The sequence below is a fragment of the Solanum stenotomum genome, chromosome 8 (genome assembly GCF_019186545.1).
Source record: "Solanum stenotomum isolate F172 chromosome 8, ASM1918654v1, whole genome shotgun sequence".
Classification (NCBI taxonomy): domain Eukaryota; kingdom Viridiplantae; phylum Streptophyta; class Magnoliopsida; order Solanales; family Solanaceae; genus Solanum; species Solanum stenotomum.
The window spans coordinates 22,747,156-22,762,339 of record NC_064289.1 but is presented as its reverse complement, the minus strand read 5'-3'; the positions used below and the strand labels follow the sequence as shown (position 1 = coordinate 22,762,339).

General features: G+C 31.2%; 2 protein-coding genes and 1 long non-coding RNA gene across 5 annotated transcripts in view; 2 read left to right on the top strand and 1 right to left on the bottom strand.

Annotated features, from left to right (window-relative positions):
• Window positions 1–15,184, bottom strand: part of LOC125874752 (protein HOTHEAD-like) — a 392,923-nt gene that overhangs the window by 16,444 nt on the left and 361,295 nt on the right. The window lies entirely within an intron of this gene.
• LOC125873620 (uncharacterized) lies at window positions 3,603–6,533 on the top strand. The gene is made up of 6 exons (XM_049554509.1): window positions 3,603–3,760; window positions 4,043–4,169; window positions 4,253–4,415; window positions 4,538–4,659; window positions 6,014–6,056; window positions 6,463–6,533. Exons 1-6 carry the CDS (start codon window positions 3,630–3,632, stop codon window positions 6,531–6,533), a joined length of 657 nt encoding a protein of 218 aa, XP_049410466.1. The 5' UTR covers window positions 3,603–3,629.
• On the top strand, window positions 10,538–14,513 carry LOC125874764 (uncharacterized). The gene is made up of 4 exons (XR_007447304.1): window positions 10,538–10,664; window positions 11,563–11,588; window positions 13,773–13,985; window positions 14,076–14,513. It is a non-coding gene; the product is annotated as an uncharacterized LOC125874764 (long non-coding RNA).

The window sequence follows — 15,184 nt, the reverse complement described above, 5'->3', positions numbered from 1 at the left end:
TAAAAAAATAAAAAAAAATAAAAATAAAATATATATATATATATATATATATATATATATATATATATATATATATTTCCAGAGGATAACGTACTAGGCGGTAGCACCATAACAAAGTAAAACACTAAAAAAACCCATTTTTAGCCGAATTTACTCATATCATTGATCTAATACTAGAATTCTAAGCAAAGCGAAGTAATAATGGATTCCAACATGTCACTTAAAAATCACCGACTACTCTATGCTTATCCATATATTGAGGTCATCGAAATACCATTTGTAATATTTAAAACATGAGAGAGGATGCCATAAATGTGACCAAGGACCAGATCACATACATTATATAGAGGGAAACATGTGGAACCAATATGCTGCCACTTACTATAATAAATTTTAAACACATTAGAAGAAGAAAATTCCACCAAACTATTATATTAAAGAAAAAATAAAAAGTAACAAGACCCACATATGACAAATATTGCACAAAATTAAAGCATGGAAGTATGGATTTCACTACTTTTACTGAAAGAGAAAGGATGACTATATGCATATTGAACGACTTTGGGGAATGACACGAAAATAGTAAAGACCAAGAATTTGAACAAAAACCAATATTGGCAACAATGAACTCCAAATAATAATGAAATATGCATATCGTAATTTACACGGTTAGGACAGTGGAAAACAGACTACGTGATACTAAAAATGAAGTTAAGAACTTTGTTCATGCGCAAATCACCAAAAAGGAAGAAAAAAAATATATTAAAGGGTAAGAGAAGAATTCACAAGCATGGATGAGATAAAGACTTTGACACTTTACTCCTTCAAGAAGAGAGACACAGGAAGAAACAGTCACACTTCATAAACAACCTATTTTCAAAATTTTCCACATTTCTTAAAAGAGAAGAGCATTGACAGTAAAAGAAGAATAGAGCTTTTGAGGTTTAAAGCCAGTAAGATATGAGAAGAGGTTCGACATAACCGAACAAACACGCGAGAAAGAAAATCGCAGCAAAACTCAAACTCAAGAAAACAGGAAGACCACAATATTAAGTACAAATCCACAAAGCTTTAATTCGATATTGCGACTAATTCGATGAAACGACAAAGCACATATACATTATATCAAAATATTATAAACTAAATAGTAACTAACAGCCGACAAATACAAAATAAAAGCTTTACAAATTGATAGGTCATTTCGAAATAGAATAAGAGGTGGAAAGAACATTATGAAAAAAAAGACGATACCTTTATCTGGGCAGCGAAACAGAACGGCGAGTTAGGACGACGACCTTCACCACACCAAGACTCGAACACAAATAGTTGAGATATCTAGGCCGAAATATCAAACTCAACTCCAAAACTAAGTGTCTTCTCTGCTTTTCTAAGAGTGTATTTTTTGTATATATTTCGGCTACTTTGCTTAAATTGATCTTAGTATTTTTGCTCTCTCTTACCCTTTTCTTACAATGGAGAAGAAGACACGTATATATAGGGGAAATTCTAGGGTCCACGTTTTGGATGAAGAACGGACAGGAACATGGGCTTATTCGGAATTCCCTCCACAAATTCCAAATTTAAAATTTTTCCAAAGAATAGGAAAAATCGTCGTTTATACAAGTTTTCAACCTAAATCCCACGAAATCTGGATGAGGGGGGTAGCACAGACGGTTTGGATTGATTCCCTCTTCCTTGTGCTTGACGTGGCGCCATCTTGTAGCCACAAGAATGATTGGACGCGGCTGGCAGGGTTGGAACGAGTTGGTGAGGGCAGGTGCGGTTGCTTCTTTCCATGGATTCCGCTATTTGATTGTTGCTGCTTTGACGCTGGGAATGTCTGGAGATGCAGCTGCGTCTTATCATCTGCCAGCTGCTATTGACGTTTGGTTTTGAGGCGCTTTCACGTGTTAGTGAAGAAGAAAGAGGATGCAGGGGTCATTTGGTACTGTTGATGTTTTGAGATGTTCTGGGTTATTCTGGGTCTTTACTGATGCATTAAATGGGCTGGGTCGGGTATGTTTGTTGATGGATCGGCAGGAACTTGGAAAAAAAAACAAAAGGGAATGAGGGAATGGGCTGAGAATTGTTTATTGTTGTAATGCTAAATGGACTCCTTTTGGTATTGGGTCGGTTGAAGTTGTTGTACGTATGTGGTGTTGTTTGGAATTGTTGTTTGTATGTTGTAATGTATGGGAATGGGTTAGTGGGTATTGGATTTAGAAAGGGTAATTTGGCTTGGAATAAATGTCTGTACGTGTTTATTTGATGTTGTATTGCAATGGTTTCCTCTGTTTTGGGCTGGAAGGTTTGCTGGAAATACAACATAAAATCCCAAAATTTGGTCATTTAAGATGAGTATAGAGTAAAAAATTAAATCGGTTAGATTTTGGATTTTTAGAAATAGCCAAATTGAGTTGAATTAATAAATTTGGCTAAAACCTAAATAAGGTGAGCTAATATAAAATTAATTAATGAGCTTCTTAATGTTAACGAAATAAAATAATTAATTCGATTATAAACTAATTAATTTAAAACTATAGCCATAACTTAAATAACGTAACTTAAATAAAATGTGCTTTTCAAATCAACAAAATTAAATAAGACAAAATAACATAAAATAAGAATAATTAAACTAATAAAATAAATAACTTATACTTTAAACCAAATTAATTTAATTGAATATAAAACAAACTCTTTTTGAGACGATTTTTGAATATTCATAAAATGTGGTAATATAAAATATCATATTCATTATTTTAAAATTTATGAAAATGACAAAACACTTAAAATGACTTGAAAATTATTTTGAATTTTATAAAGCCAATTATTTCAAATCATTTGGAATTTAGAAAGCTCGATGATTAATTTGTATTGTGGAGGTCCAAAATTGGGTGTCAACAGCTGTAAGTATGTATAGAATATCACTCTTGTCATTTGTCTTCATATCTTATTACTTGTTTTCAAAGAAATGTTCTTTTTGGTTGATAGTATTCTCTCTTTTCTTTTTCATTTTTTTAGTTGATGTATATACTTGTATTTAATAAAATGATTAATTCTTTCAAGTTTCAGTAACGTTGTCTTTGTAGTCGTCTTCTCCAAATGTGCACCCCTACTTTTTGGGACTGTAATTGTACTTTTAGGAGTGTTCTTGTTCGTTTTCGCAAAGATTATCTTTTTCTTCTTTTTTTTGGTTTGTTTGTGCATCTTCTCCTCTCTTTTGTTTAAGTAATGTGATTGAATGCCTTGTCCCAAAGATATTTCTGTTGTAGTCTATATTGTTTGTAGTTGATCAATTTCACTTTCTTATATTCTAACTTTTATAGGACAAAAATGCTGGTATTTGTTGATAATAATCTGATTTGAATTTTATTATTTATAATATAATGTTTTTACATTATCACATATATTCTGTAACTTTATTTTAATATTTGAAAACATCCTTCGAATCATATGGAGGAAAACACAACAAAACTGACACTTTGGGAGGATTTTATTGATCATGAGGGAGTTAAACTTTTCAACCAACTTCATGATTACCTGATCATTCTTGCTAGGAGAATTGGGAAATCATCCTTAGGTAAAAGTGCAAATAAATTTATTTTTTTCTTTTTTGAAAAATATATGACATGATGAAACTAAAATCACATATTCAAATGCACGTAGGAACGTCAAATAGATTCGTTGGTGTGACGAGCAAATTCAATACAACAATTGAAATCAATCCTCCATATCCACAGACTGCTGAGTTAAGGACGTGGTAATATACATTTTTATTTAATGCATCGGAATTCCATAATATTTTGACATATAAAACATTTAATCTTACAATCACAAAGTTTTAAATTTCACTTTTATTTCTTTTTTCATAATCTTTCTACAACACATATATATTAAAATGAAGATAGTAGTATTCTTATTTATTTTTGATAAATGTATGAACCGTAGACTAATTTACAATCTTTTTTACAATTTTCAAAATGATACAAGTGTTTTCGATGAGCCAATATTAATAAATTTTTATAATTTTACTTGTTTATAGGATCAAAACAATTGAAACAAAGCTTGTTGCTTATAAGATGAAAAGTACAACTCCAATAGGCTCTATTATGTTGATTCCATTTGAGGATGAGGTTATATCTGTGGCTAACATCCAAGCACAACCTCCGGTAAGAACAACAAGTATATTATTCTATTTTTAATTTTTTTTTATTTTCAGTAAAAAATAATATTTGGTATATTGAATTTGAAGGGACAAGTATTTAATGTTGAGGCTGAATTGTCCCTTCCAAGTAAGGATCAACTCTTTAGTGTGTTGGCATGCTCAAATTGTAAGCAACTGTTCACAAGATATAACGTGCGAAGGGAAATCTACTGCACAAGTTGTCACCGATCCACACATCTTATTCCTAGGTATATTTGCTCTTCTACAAAATTAATAATAACTAATTAAGATTATTTATTTTGTTTGTTCAAAGAAATAAATGTCTTTCCTAACCATTATTTTTTAAAATTTTCATTTATTATCAAAACAAATGTCAATTTGAAGTTACTATTAAGGACAACAACGGTTTTGCAACAACTATTGTTTCTGATGAAATTGCAGAGAAATTGTTGCACCTCACTTCAGAAGAAATTTATGAAATTTGCTTCGTCAAGGTACATGTTAATTTTTGTCGCACCAACTAATCACAAAGAACTTGTTGTGATTTTGTATTTTCATTGTTTCTTATTTCTTCTCTTCAACACAAGCTTGTAACAATTAAGGGAATCTACGATGAGATGTTCTAACTCACTACTGTCTAAATTATATGCTACATCTATCCAATATGTAATCAAATTAAGGGCAAGTACAAAGTAGATGATTAGCACAAAAGCATGTTCAAAATTGAAATTTTTGCTTTTACCATTTTAATAAACTCGATATGTCCTTTATAACAAGTGCTCTAGCAAGAGAGTCGCAATATACTGATGTGTTTGGTGATACATTTCTGAAATTTTACTGCTCTCATTCACAAATAACGATTGTAATAGTTGAGCACTTATAAAGTTATGGTAGTATATAATCGATTTATGATGATATAACAACCTCAAAGGTATTTTTGAAAATGTTAAGTTATAATATAGTAATAGATTTCCTTATGATCAAGTGAACATATGACTTCCTTAACTTGAAAATGATACTATAGCTCTGTAGGCTTAGAACTCTAGCATAAGAGAATTTCTAATAAAGATTCATTTATGAGAGAATTTGTAACGTATTCAGTCTACTTTTTTCATTCAAAATTTCATATCTTAAGTTCGCATTTCTTTTCTCCAGCGCCCAACTTATACTTTTTGTTGTCTGTTTGTATATATATTTTTTTCTTTTATCCATCTCACATAGTTACCCATTAGTTGAAAGCTTCGTACCTAAATTGTCATGCGCACCTACCACAATAGGCGTGACCGTTTTAGAACTGTTGCATGTTGACTCTATAAACTTAGAATTCTAGCATGAGAGAATTTGTAACGTATTCAGTCTACTCTTTTCATTCAAAATTTCATATCTTAAGTTCGTGTTTCTTTTCTCCAGCACCCAATTTATACTTTTTGTTGTCTATTTACAGTCAACTTTCTTTATAAAAGTATTATCATTGTATATATTTTTTTTACTTTTATCCATCTCACATAGTTACCCATTAGCTAAAAGCTTTGTACCTAAGTTGTCATACACACCTACCACAATAGGCGTGATCGTTTTAGAACTGTTGCTTGTTGACTCTGATTAGTTGAAAGACCTTTACTATTGAATTTAAATTCAGATGTAAATTTCTTTCCTCATCCACTTTTCTTTTAATTTCAAAATTCATGATCCTTGCATATGCTATTGTTGTTGAACATCTTCTTTAATAGTAAAAATATCCAATCTCTTTCTATTTGTCTGTTCGCTTCATTTTCTAATTATTATATATATAAAATATTAAATATTAATGATTTTGTTATTATTAATCTTTTTTTTTCATTTTTTCAGAAAGAAACATTATCGCTCCAAAATGTGGAAGATCAATTGAACGGCAAGATATTCAACATTCAAATGAAAAGGCTATTCACAAAAAAAAATTGGATGCAACGCAAAAATTATCCATTTTGTCTTACCTGGAGAAACAAGATGTGATTCATAAACCAATGACATCTACGACAGTCAATGTTATAGATGCAAAAAAGCGCACAATTGAACATCTTAGTTCATGGGAAAAAGAATATCTAAGCATGGCAAAAAAATATAATCTTTCCACCCACAAACATAGCATGGAAATGAAAAATCATCCTATCAAAAAGAATTAAAAGGTATTCAAATTGTTTTGTACATTTTTTAAAACTTCTTCTTTGTAATTGACTAATATAAATGGGATTGTATTTATTTTCTTTGACTTCGATTCAGTCTCTAGACACATTTTCTTTTATTGTTTTGAATTGCAGTTGGAACACTTTTTGCTGTGGTTCTCGAAGTGATGTTTTGGAATTCTTTTGTTGCTGCCATTGAATGCTGAATTTCGCAAGCTTTTGATGTTGCTATGTGGATGCCTTATGCCCTGTTCCTTTGTCGAAATTGAAAATATTTTCTCCTCTGATAACAGGTTAGTTAAATGTTATCTTTTTACAAGTACTCCATTTATGAACTTCAATGAAAATATATTCTTTTTGGTGTTATGATTATTATTATCGCTGAAAACTATTTTGTTCATTTTTAGTTCCTAAAAGATGATGTAACTTTCCTCTATTGATCTTGTTGGAATAACCACCTTAAACTGATAGAATCAAAAACTACAATACAGAATAACAGTTAGTAATTAAAAACTTGTGAAATCAAACCTATTTGGTAGAATTGTTTGCCTATTTTGATTTATATGACTATTAGACCAATCTCTTCAGTTATTTCTCCTTGGTGATTTGTTTGAGTTTTTCCCTGTGGCTTACATTGATCATAGGGGAAGACTTTCGATTCTTCCTTTAAAGAGTCAAAATCAAGCGCTAGCTCAAAACTCTGCCTTTCTCAACTTCAGCCAATCAGTGTCTGTTGTATCTCCACCATTTTATAAATTTTGTGACCCATATACTTTTGCTAACTGTTCCTACACAAGTCAAATAATAGGCATATATATGTGGTTGACAACTTAAAATTAAGGAAGTCAAATTTATCAATGTTTAAATTTGCTCTTCATGTTAGTTACTGTTGCGGCTTGTATATATCAATGCAGTATGTCAGCTCTTTCGAGTAATGGTAATTAAAGCAATCACTTAAATAAATCTTTTTCCATCAATGAAGCTTCCCTTACAAATGTTTAGTCTATTAAACTCTCGCATTTTATACTTATTATTCATTCATATGTAAAAGTTATAACTTCCACATTTTTCTCTATGATATTTTAAGTTTCCATGTTCCATTTATTGTGATCGCATTGCACTATGTGTAATTAGACAAGTTATTATTGAAAACATTTAGTTGTCGCTTAGTTGGTTAGTTTCCTCCAACATCAGCTCTTCTTACAATTTTATTATTGTGCATGTATGTAATATTGCAAAATAATGTTTTTCCCTGTAAGTTTTGTTACTACGTAAATTATCATTCTTTATATTGTCTGCTTATCTACTACAAAATGGATAACAACAAGATTTCTTATGTTGTTGTTGGGAAAGAAAGAATATGTGAGTTCGTTGAGAGTTAAATGTCTTCGCCATGTGGTTTATAATGCTTCTGTTATTACCGTTACATTGTTTGTTGTTGTTTTTAGTGCTTATATTGTAAGAGTTAGATTAAATTATTTATAAATCCTAGACTTGCTAACAGATATATCCTATGCTGTATAAACTATGTGATTCTGTGCTGACATTTAATCCCTCAATTTTAATGTAACAGGTGATTTTGATAAAAAAGATGGTCCAGAAGATCCAAGCATGAAAGATGCATCTATTTTTGTCTAATTTAAAATAGTATGTAAATGTATGTAATTAACACTCCCACATATGGAAATGTTAAAACTATGTAAGTATCTCACTTCAACATTCGGTAGTATGACATTCACATGAATATATAATGAACAAATTTGGCAGCTATAATGTGTTTAAATTAGTAAATTTTCTCATTGAAATATATTTTAGATCCATTATAAATTATACATTGGGACTGTGTTGTTACTCCTGCCACTACTTTTCTGGAATGTACAGGGAAAGAAGCCACAATGTTTTCTGCCTAACATGTATTCGTATGAGCATAGCATGACTAATATTAACAATTGAAGAGTATCTAGAAGACACCTGTCTGCAGTAAAGTTGTTACTGTAATGGGAGAAATTAGTTATATAATTGCACTTTGAAGTTCATGTGTTTTAAGTCTATTACATCTAACATTTGTAAAAGATACATATGGTTGTAAAGCAACATAATTAATGCAATGATCTGTTAACTTTTACACTATATACTCTTATTATGTCATTTAACAACATCAACCATTTATTTGAATTTTATGTCTCAATTCCCAGGCTGATGTCTTTATTCTTCTCTTAGAAGTCCCTTTTTGCCATTTATAACATGTACCTGTCCTGGGAAAAAAATGTATTTAAGCTGCTTCTTCTTTCGCTTTCATTTCTACACTCCCCTCCAAAATTTGGAACCTGTTCTAATAGTTTTTTAGTTTTCTTGTTTTTTTCCTTCTTTCTAAACTCTACATTATTGATTTTATCATACCTATTCTGCCTGTGTAAAATTAATTATAGAAAGTTGTTTTTGTTAATATTTTTTATTCATTTAATTTTTAAAGAATAACGACAAACTGTGCTTTACAAGTAGATTTTCTGTCGTGCATTCAATATCTATGCAATAATAATTGATTGCCTTCTTATTATGTATATATTGATAAGCTTTGAATAAGGATACTAAATTGTGAATGTTTGCCCAACTTAATATTGAACTAATTGTTGAAACTTGAAAGAAAAATAATAGTGCCTCTCGCTTGTATCTTATTACATGTGGATTCTTTTATCGTGCAGATTAAGAAATGTGATTTGTTACTAAAATTATAGACATTGCGTTTTTAAAATTACAGTTATTTAAAAATATTTTTTACCACGTTGGATTTCAAATATATTTCATAGTAAATCAAACAGAAGTAAAATTATGATAAAATTTTAAACGTTGGGCCTGTGCTTAGCACAGGCAACGCTCATATAGTATATATATATATATATATATATATTATTATTATTATTATTATTATTATTTTATATAGAAACATGAAGTGGAGGACGACCAATGTTAGTTTTGAAAATTAGACTAAATTCAAGGGTAAAAGAGTAAATTGACTTATCAATGATTTAATGTTAAAAATAAAAATCTAGAAGCATCTGTTTCTTTCTTCTTCTTTTTTTCCTATTACATTCCGGATCTCCTTTATTATAAAAAATCTAGAAGTATCTCCTCTTCTTTTTTCCGAAAATTTCTAGAGTATGATTGTGAGAAAAAAAACTATCGAAGTATTCATTCAATTCTCTACAGAGATTCAAGAACTTTCTTTAGAATTTAAGGTATGATTCTCTCTCAATCTTTGTGCAAATTGTCTTAACGTCAGATTGTTTCTCTACTCTACTTCTTACTGTCTTCTTTCTTCTCTATTGTTTTTCATCTATTTAGTTGTTTGTCATGAATGAACCCAACTTACTTGACCACTTCTACTTTTGCAGACTCAAATCAGCTGAAGTATTTTGTTATTTTTTATTATTGTTGTTGCATATCACCCACAACAATTCCAAATTGGTCTAAGACGCAAGCTTCAACAATGGTGGATTTCAAAGATATTATTTTTTGATTCGGTATGTAAATTTCAATTTCGACTTTATAAAATCATAGTTAATCAAATTTTCAGGTTCCAATTTCTTGTTATGTTCCAACATTAGAGTCTCAAATGCCTACCGGTAGACACAAAACTTCTCTATTTAGTAGATGAATGAGGACAAGAAAATCTTAAAAGAGGTAAAGGAAAAGACCAATTTCATTTTATAGCTCTAGGATTTAACTTGATTCTACAAGTTTTATTGGAATTTCTATAAAAACAAACTCAGTTGTTTTGTTTATTAACTTAACACAATTTGAGAAGAATTTTTTTTTGAACGTCTGGAAAATCGTCAATATCTCTGATGGTGCCTACTCCGCAAAAGCACAAAGTTGAAGGGAGCTCAACGAGTTACTTTCTAAGCTACACTAATATAACTAAGCATAAATTTAAGAGTGTTTAATATTAGATGAACTTAGAGGTCCTTTGGTATAAAGGTTAATATTTTGAGATGAAATGCAAGACCATTTTATTTTGCATATGATTAGGGGTATTAGTTAGTTATGAGATTATTTATCCCATTATTTGTACTAAAATGATGAAATAAGTTATCCCACGGGATAACTAATCCCATGAAACAACCCCTTAGTGTAGTAATTCAATGGTGGTGATTAAAGAATATTCAGGACAATTACTTGTTCTAACTCTCTTTTACTTTTTTCTTTATTGTTGTGTAGCAAAGCTGGATGATTTTTAGAGCTTCAATCACATAGGTGTGTAAAGAGCCCACCATATGAAATTGATAGAAATTATGGGACAACATTTTGTATGCGGCATGATCTCAAACTACTTAATGGTGAGTCTTGATAGTATAGTATTTCAAAAAATTACAATTAGCTTATTAATTAGTACTACATATTATACACATCTAGGTTGTATAGGTGTGACAAAAGATTGATATATTTTTAGGTCGATTAGGGATGGGAAGTATATGTACTTGAATAACTATAAGTGAACCCTTCTAGATGTTTCAATGCAGGCTTTGTTGCTCTTTTCAGCTATACACATTAAGGGAGTCCACAACTTCAAGATTTCCATTCGAAAATTAATCTAATCTCTATACTAACACACAAACACATCTAAATTTAGGCGAAGAATTAAACATCAAAAAGGCTAGACTAAAGTCGTGTAATAGGAGAAATTGTTAAGTTGTTGTTTGAAGTGTTTTCTTTCAAATGCATAAAGAGAGAGGTGAGTGAAAAGACAATTTTCTATTTAGTGTTTTAGGATATAATTCTTGCATCTAGAGATTTTATTGAAATTTCTAGAAAAATTAACTTTGTTGCTCTGCTGTAGACGTCACAGAAATTGAGAAGGAAAAGAAATTTGATGATTTTATAGTTAATGACTTCTGAAATAGTCTCTGCTACTTGACATTGATTGGATTACATTAAGCATTGATATTGTAGTGGCAAAAAATGTGCATTAGAATTTGAAGTTTGTTGTAATCTTTCTTTTTTGACATAGGTAACTGTTAAGTTCGTTGTAATCTCTCTTTATTGTTGTTGGTGTTTTTCCTTGGTGGACATGTCTATTTTCTCTAAATTCTTGCAAAGTTTTGTACAACCAATTATTATTTTATGTTTACTTCTATTTATTGTCATATTTCGATATTTTTAATATTGAATTTGAATCAGTGTGATGTAAATATTATTAGATGGATCCAAGTTTGATTTCAATTTTACTAATTGCAGGCGATGGACTAAGAGTACCTAACTTTGTGAGTATAACTATCTCAAGATTTGATCCATTTTCCCCTTCAACCTGTGATTTTCATTTTTTCATCCTATATGCTTTTGTGTTTGATGCATTCTTTGTCGGTATATTTTGCTGAGCCAACATGAAGGGTTACTCACATTGTCCTACATAATTTGGATTACCAATAATGGAATCTATGTATTATAATAATAACTAAATCATGAGTCAGAAAAATTCTCTTTCAATCTATTTCTATCTGTCACTGACTCGTGAGCTTCTCGATTATTCATTCTCTCTCTCTCGTGCTCTTTTTTGCTCCTAGCTTTTTCTTTCTGTAATCCTTTGTTTATATAACTTTTCCCTTACTCTCTATTTCAGCTAATCCACTCTATTAAAATTGAAATTTTGAACATTATAATCGATCTCTCAAAGAATATCTAATCAGATTGTTCCTAATTTCTCCATTCGAATTGTTCTTGAACAACCTCCTCTCTCTTAAAAATAAATAGGAGAATATGTAGCACCGTTTGAGTATTTACTTAGTGTTTTTTATTTGATGGAAAGATGTGATGGTTTATTATGAATAATATTAACTGGTTTAAGAAAGTAGAGAATAATGAGAAATCAGAAAGGTCGTCGTCATTAGGAGAGTACAAGCGAGCAATGTCATGGTCCAAGTACATATTATCATCATAAAGGGGGAAAGGTAGGATTAATGGAGTCGATATGTCGCAGCTTTATATAGGAAATAAGTTTGCTTCGGGAAGACATAGTAGAACTTTCAAGCACATGGAATTGACTACTAAACTCATCACAGTAAGCATGATTCCCAATTTTCTTTAAAAAAAATTGAAAATGGTACTCTGAATTATAGAACTATAATGAAATTTACAATCAATCTTTATTTATCCATTCAAAGATTGATGTTTGTTGTCCCAACCATTCTTTTAGTCTCAATTTAACCATTTTTTTTAGTCCCAATCCCGCTAAGCAAAGGGCTGACATAGAACTAAGTTTTTGTGTTGTTGGTTCTCTCCAAAGTATAACATTTTTGTAGATAGACTTTGGTAAATGAAAAGAATTGTGTTATCATTCCTTATGAAGGAACTTTTTCTTGTCAAGTATTGTAAGTTCATAATCTGATTGTAACATGTGTTTTTTTACCTGCCTTAATTGATTAAACTGTAGTAATATTTTTGTGGAATCATTATAGGTTAAGATTAAGTAACGACATCCTGAAGGGATTTATCACATTTTAGTTGGTTTGAAGTCAAAGCTCTAGAATGTGCTACAAACTGCAAATTTGTAATAACATGATGACACTAAGATTGTCATTGAGTTGTGAAAATTATGATGTCTGGTCCAAAATTTAGGATTAGAAAAAGTAGTGTCTTTCATATATATTTATATTAACAACTCCATAATACTTAAATATATCTAATATTATTATTATAGACTTCATTTGCTGCAGTTGCCACAAGTATACTAAAATTAATTAAAGTAACTTTTCCTTCTTTCTCTGGTGAGGTTGAATAGTCTGTTGATGCTATCATCCAAATGCATAATCTCCTGCAAACCTGAAAAAGTAATTTAGGAAGTCATCAGTGGGGAACATCCCATATTAGTCAATCCTATGCTTTAAAAGTTGATGAATAGTTCTGTAGGACTTGATGCATCTTTTTTATCTCCTAAAGTAATCAAGAAGGCCACATGTACTCTCTTTATTCGCAAAGTTAAGAGTGCAACTACCTTTAGGGGATTATTGCTATATTAGCCCCCCCCCCCATTTCTTTGATTCTGCCTACCTTTACAGGGATTGCAAGTTTGCAACAAGTTGCAACTATATACGTATTGGCTTTGATGAATTTACATATCCTTTTTCCTTTTCTAATGGCCACCTATCCCAGACCATACCATGTTTGAACATTAGCTATTCATTCAGAACGAATGATTAGTCATGCATTTGTGAAACCTGGTCTTGCATCTCATCTTTCTTGTTCCCGAAGTCATTACAAGCCTAACTTCATCGTTTGAACTGTGAAAGGGGTTATTTTCATGATCTTGACAAGCTAAGATATTGAATCTACATGAATAGGATAAGGTGGTGTGGTATTCTCTAGGTAATAGTCTGATCCCACCCCTTCCTGTCTGTCTTCTGAATGCTGATATCTTGTATTGGTGATCATTCTGCTTCTTATCTTTGTAGAGAATTGCTCCAGCTTACTTGGTAGTGGCCAAAATAGGAATTTCTACTATATAGAAGAGGGAAGCAAGGGAAGACCAAGGCCAATTTGGTAATTTTACACGAACAAAGGCAATATCTCCACAACTCTAGAACACATGAGCTCTAGAATCCTCCGATGCTAGATATATAAACCACACCGCTCTAGAATCATTTGTTGCAAGAAATTAACCCACAGTAAGTTCTTCCATCTCTCTTGTTGTTCCAACAACAATGAAACATATGGATTTCAAGTCTGCACAGTTATTGAAATGCTTTATTTGCTAGAGTTGCATTTGCTTCAAAAACTTAACTGGAATGCTTCAAATGTTCTAAATTTAAAGATGAGTTAGTGCTCTAGGAACAACTTAAGAGAGCATGATTGGCACCCAGTTGGATCAAGCGACTTTGAATAACCTTCTCCTCCCGTCACCGGTTGGATCAAGTTATTTATATGATTTGACTTCAGTTCTTAGGTATTGAAATCATTCATCAGCAAAGAGGCGTGATTTGTTCCCTTAACTCGAATAAGGAAAATTACAAGCTTAATAGATTTGAGGCATGTTGTGTTCAGTTAACTCGAATGAGGAAAATTACAAGCTTGATAGATTTGAACATAACTGAAGTAGCTCCTCATCCATGTCTAAAACCCTCCAAGTGCCTTGCCCTGGTCAGATCGCTCCCGAGTTTGCTAGGGACTCGTATGATGCAATGTACTATGCCAAGGCTATGTATCTTGAGGTATGCCTTTTCGATTCTCCCTAAGAGGCCTGATAACGTTCAAATATACTTCTTGAAAATAAATATAAACGATCGTATGCAATATATTTACCCAACTATGAGTCGGGGTCGATCCCACAGAGAATATGGAAGAATATTGTCAATAGTAAATATTTAACTCGATAGTCGTTATAAAAATGGGGGATTTAAATTGAAATAAAATAAAATAAAAATAATAAAAAGATAGCTTTAAACTAAGTATTTATTTATATTCAGATTATGAAAAGCAACTAGGAATGTGTTCCCCATAAGCTCATAACGCAGTAATCCTAATAATAGTAATCCTTTTCTAGTGTATTACATGCAAAGTGATAAGTTAGGTATCTCTAAATCCTTGGTCCGGCATCTACAGAATTTCACTCTGCACCTTGGTCCGGCTACGTGTGTATAATTTACTAACCCTTACATTTACCTCATATTAGACATCATAATCGATGTTTGGCTTAGTTATTACTTCGCACCAATCGACACTAGCCTATTAGATAGTATCACACTAAATCTATGTTGATAATTCTTTTCTTGTTAATTACCTCCTTGGTCCGGCAAGTAGTAACAAGGCGAGTTCTAACGTTGGCCACCGTTAAAAAGACTTCTAAACGAAAGAATTATCAATGCAT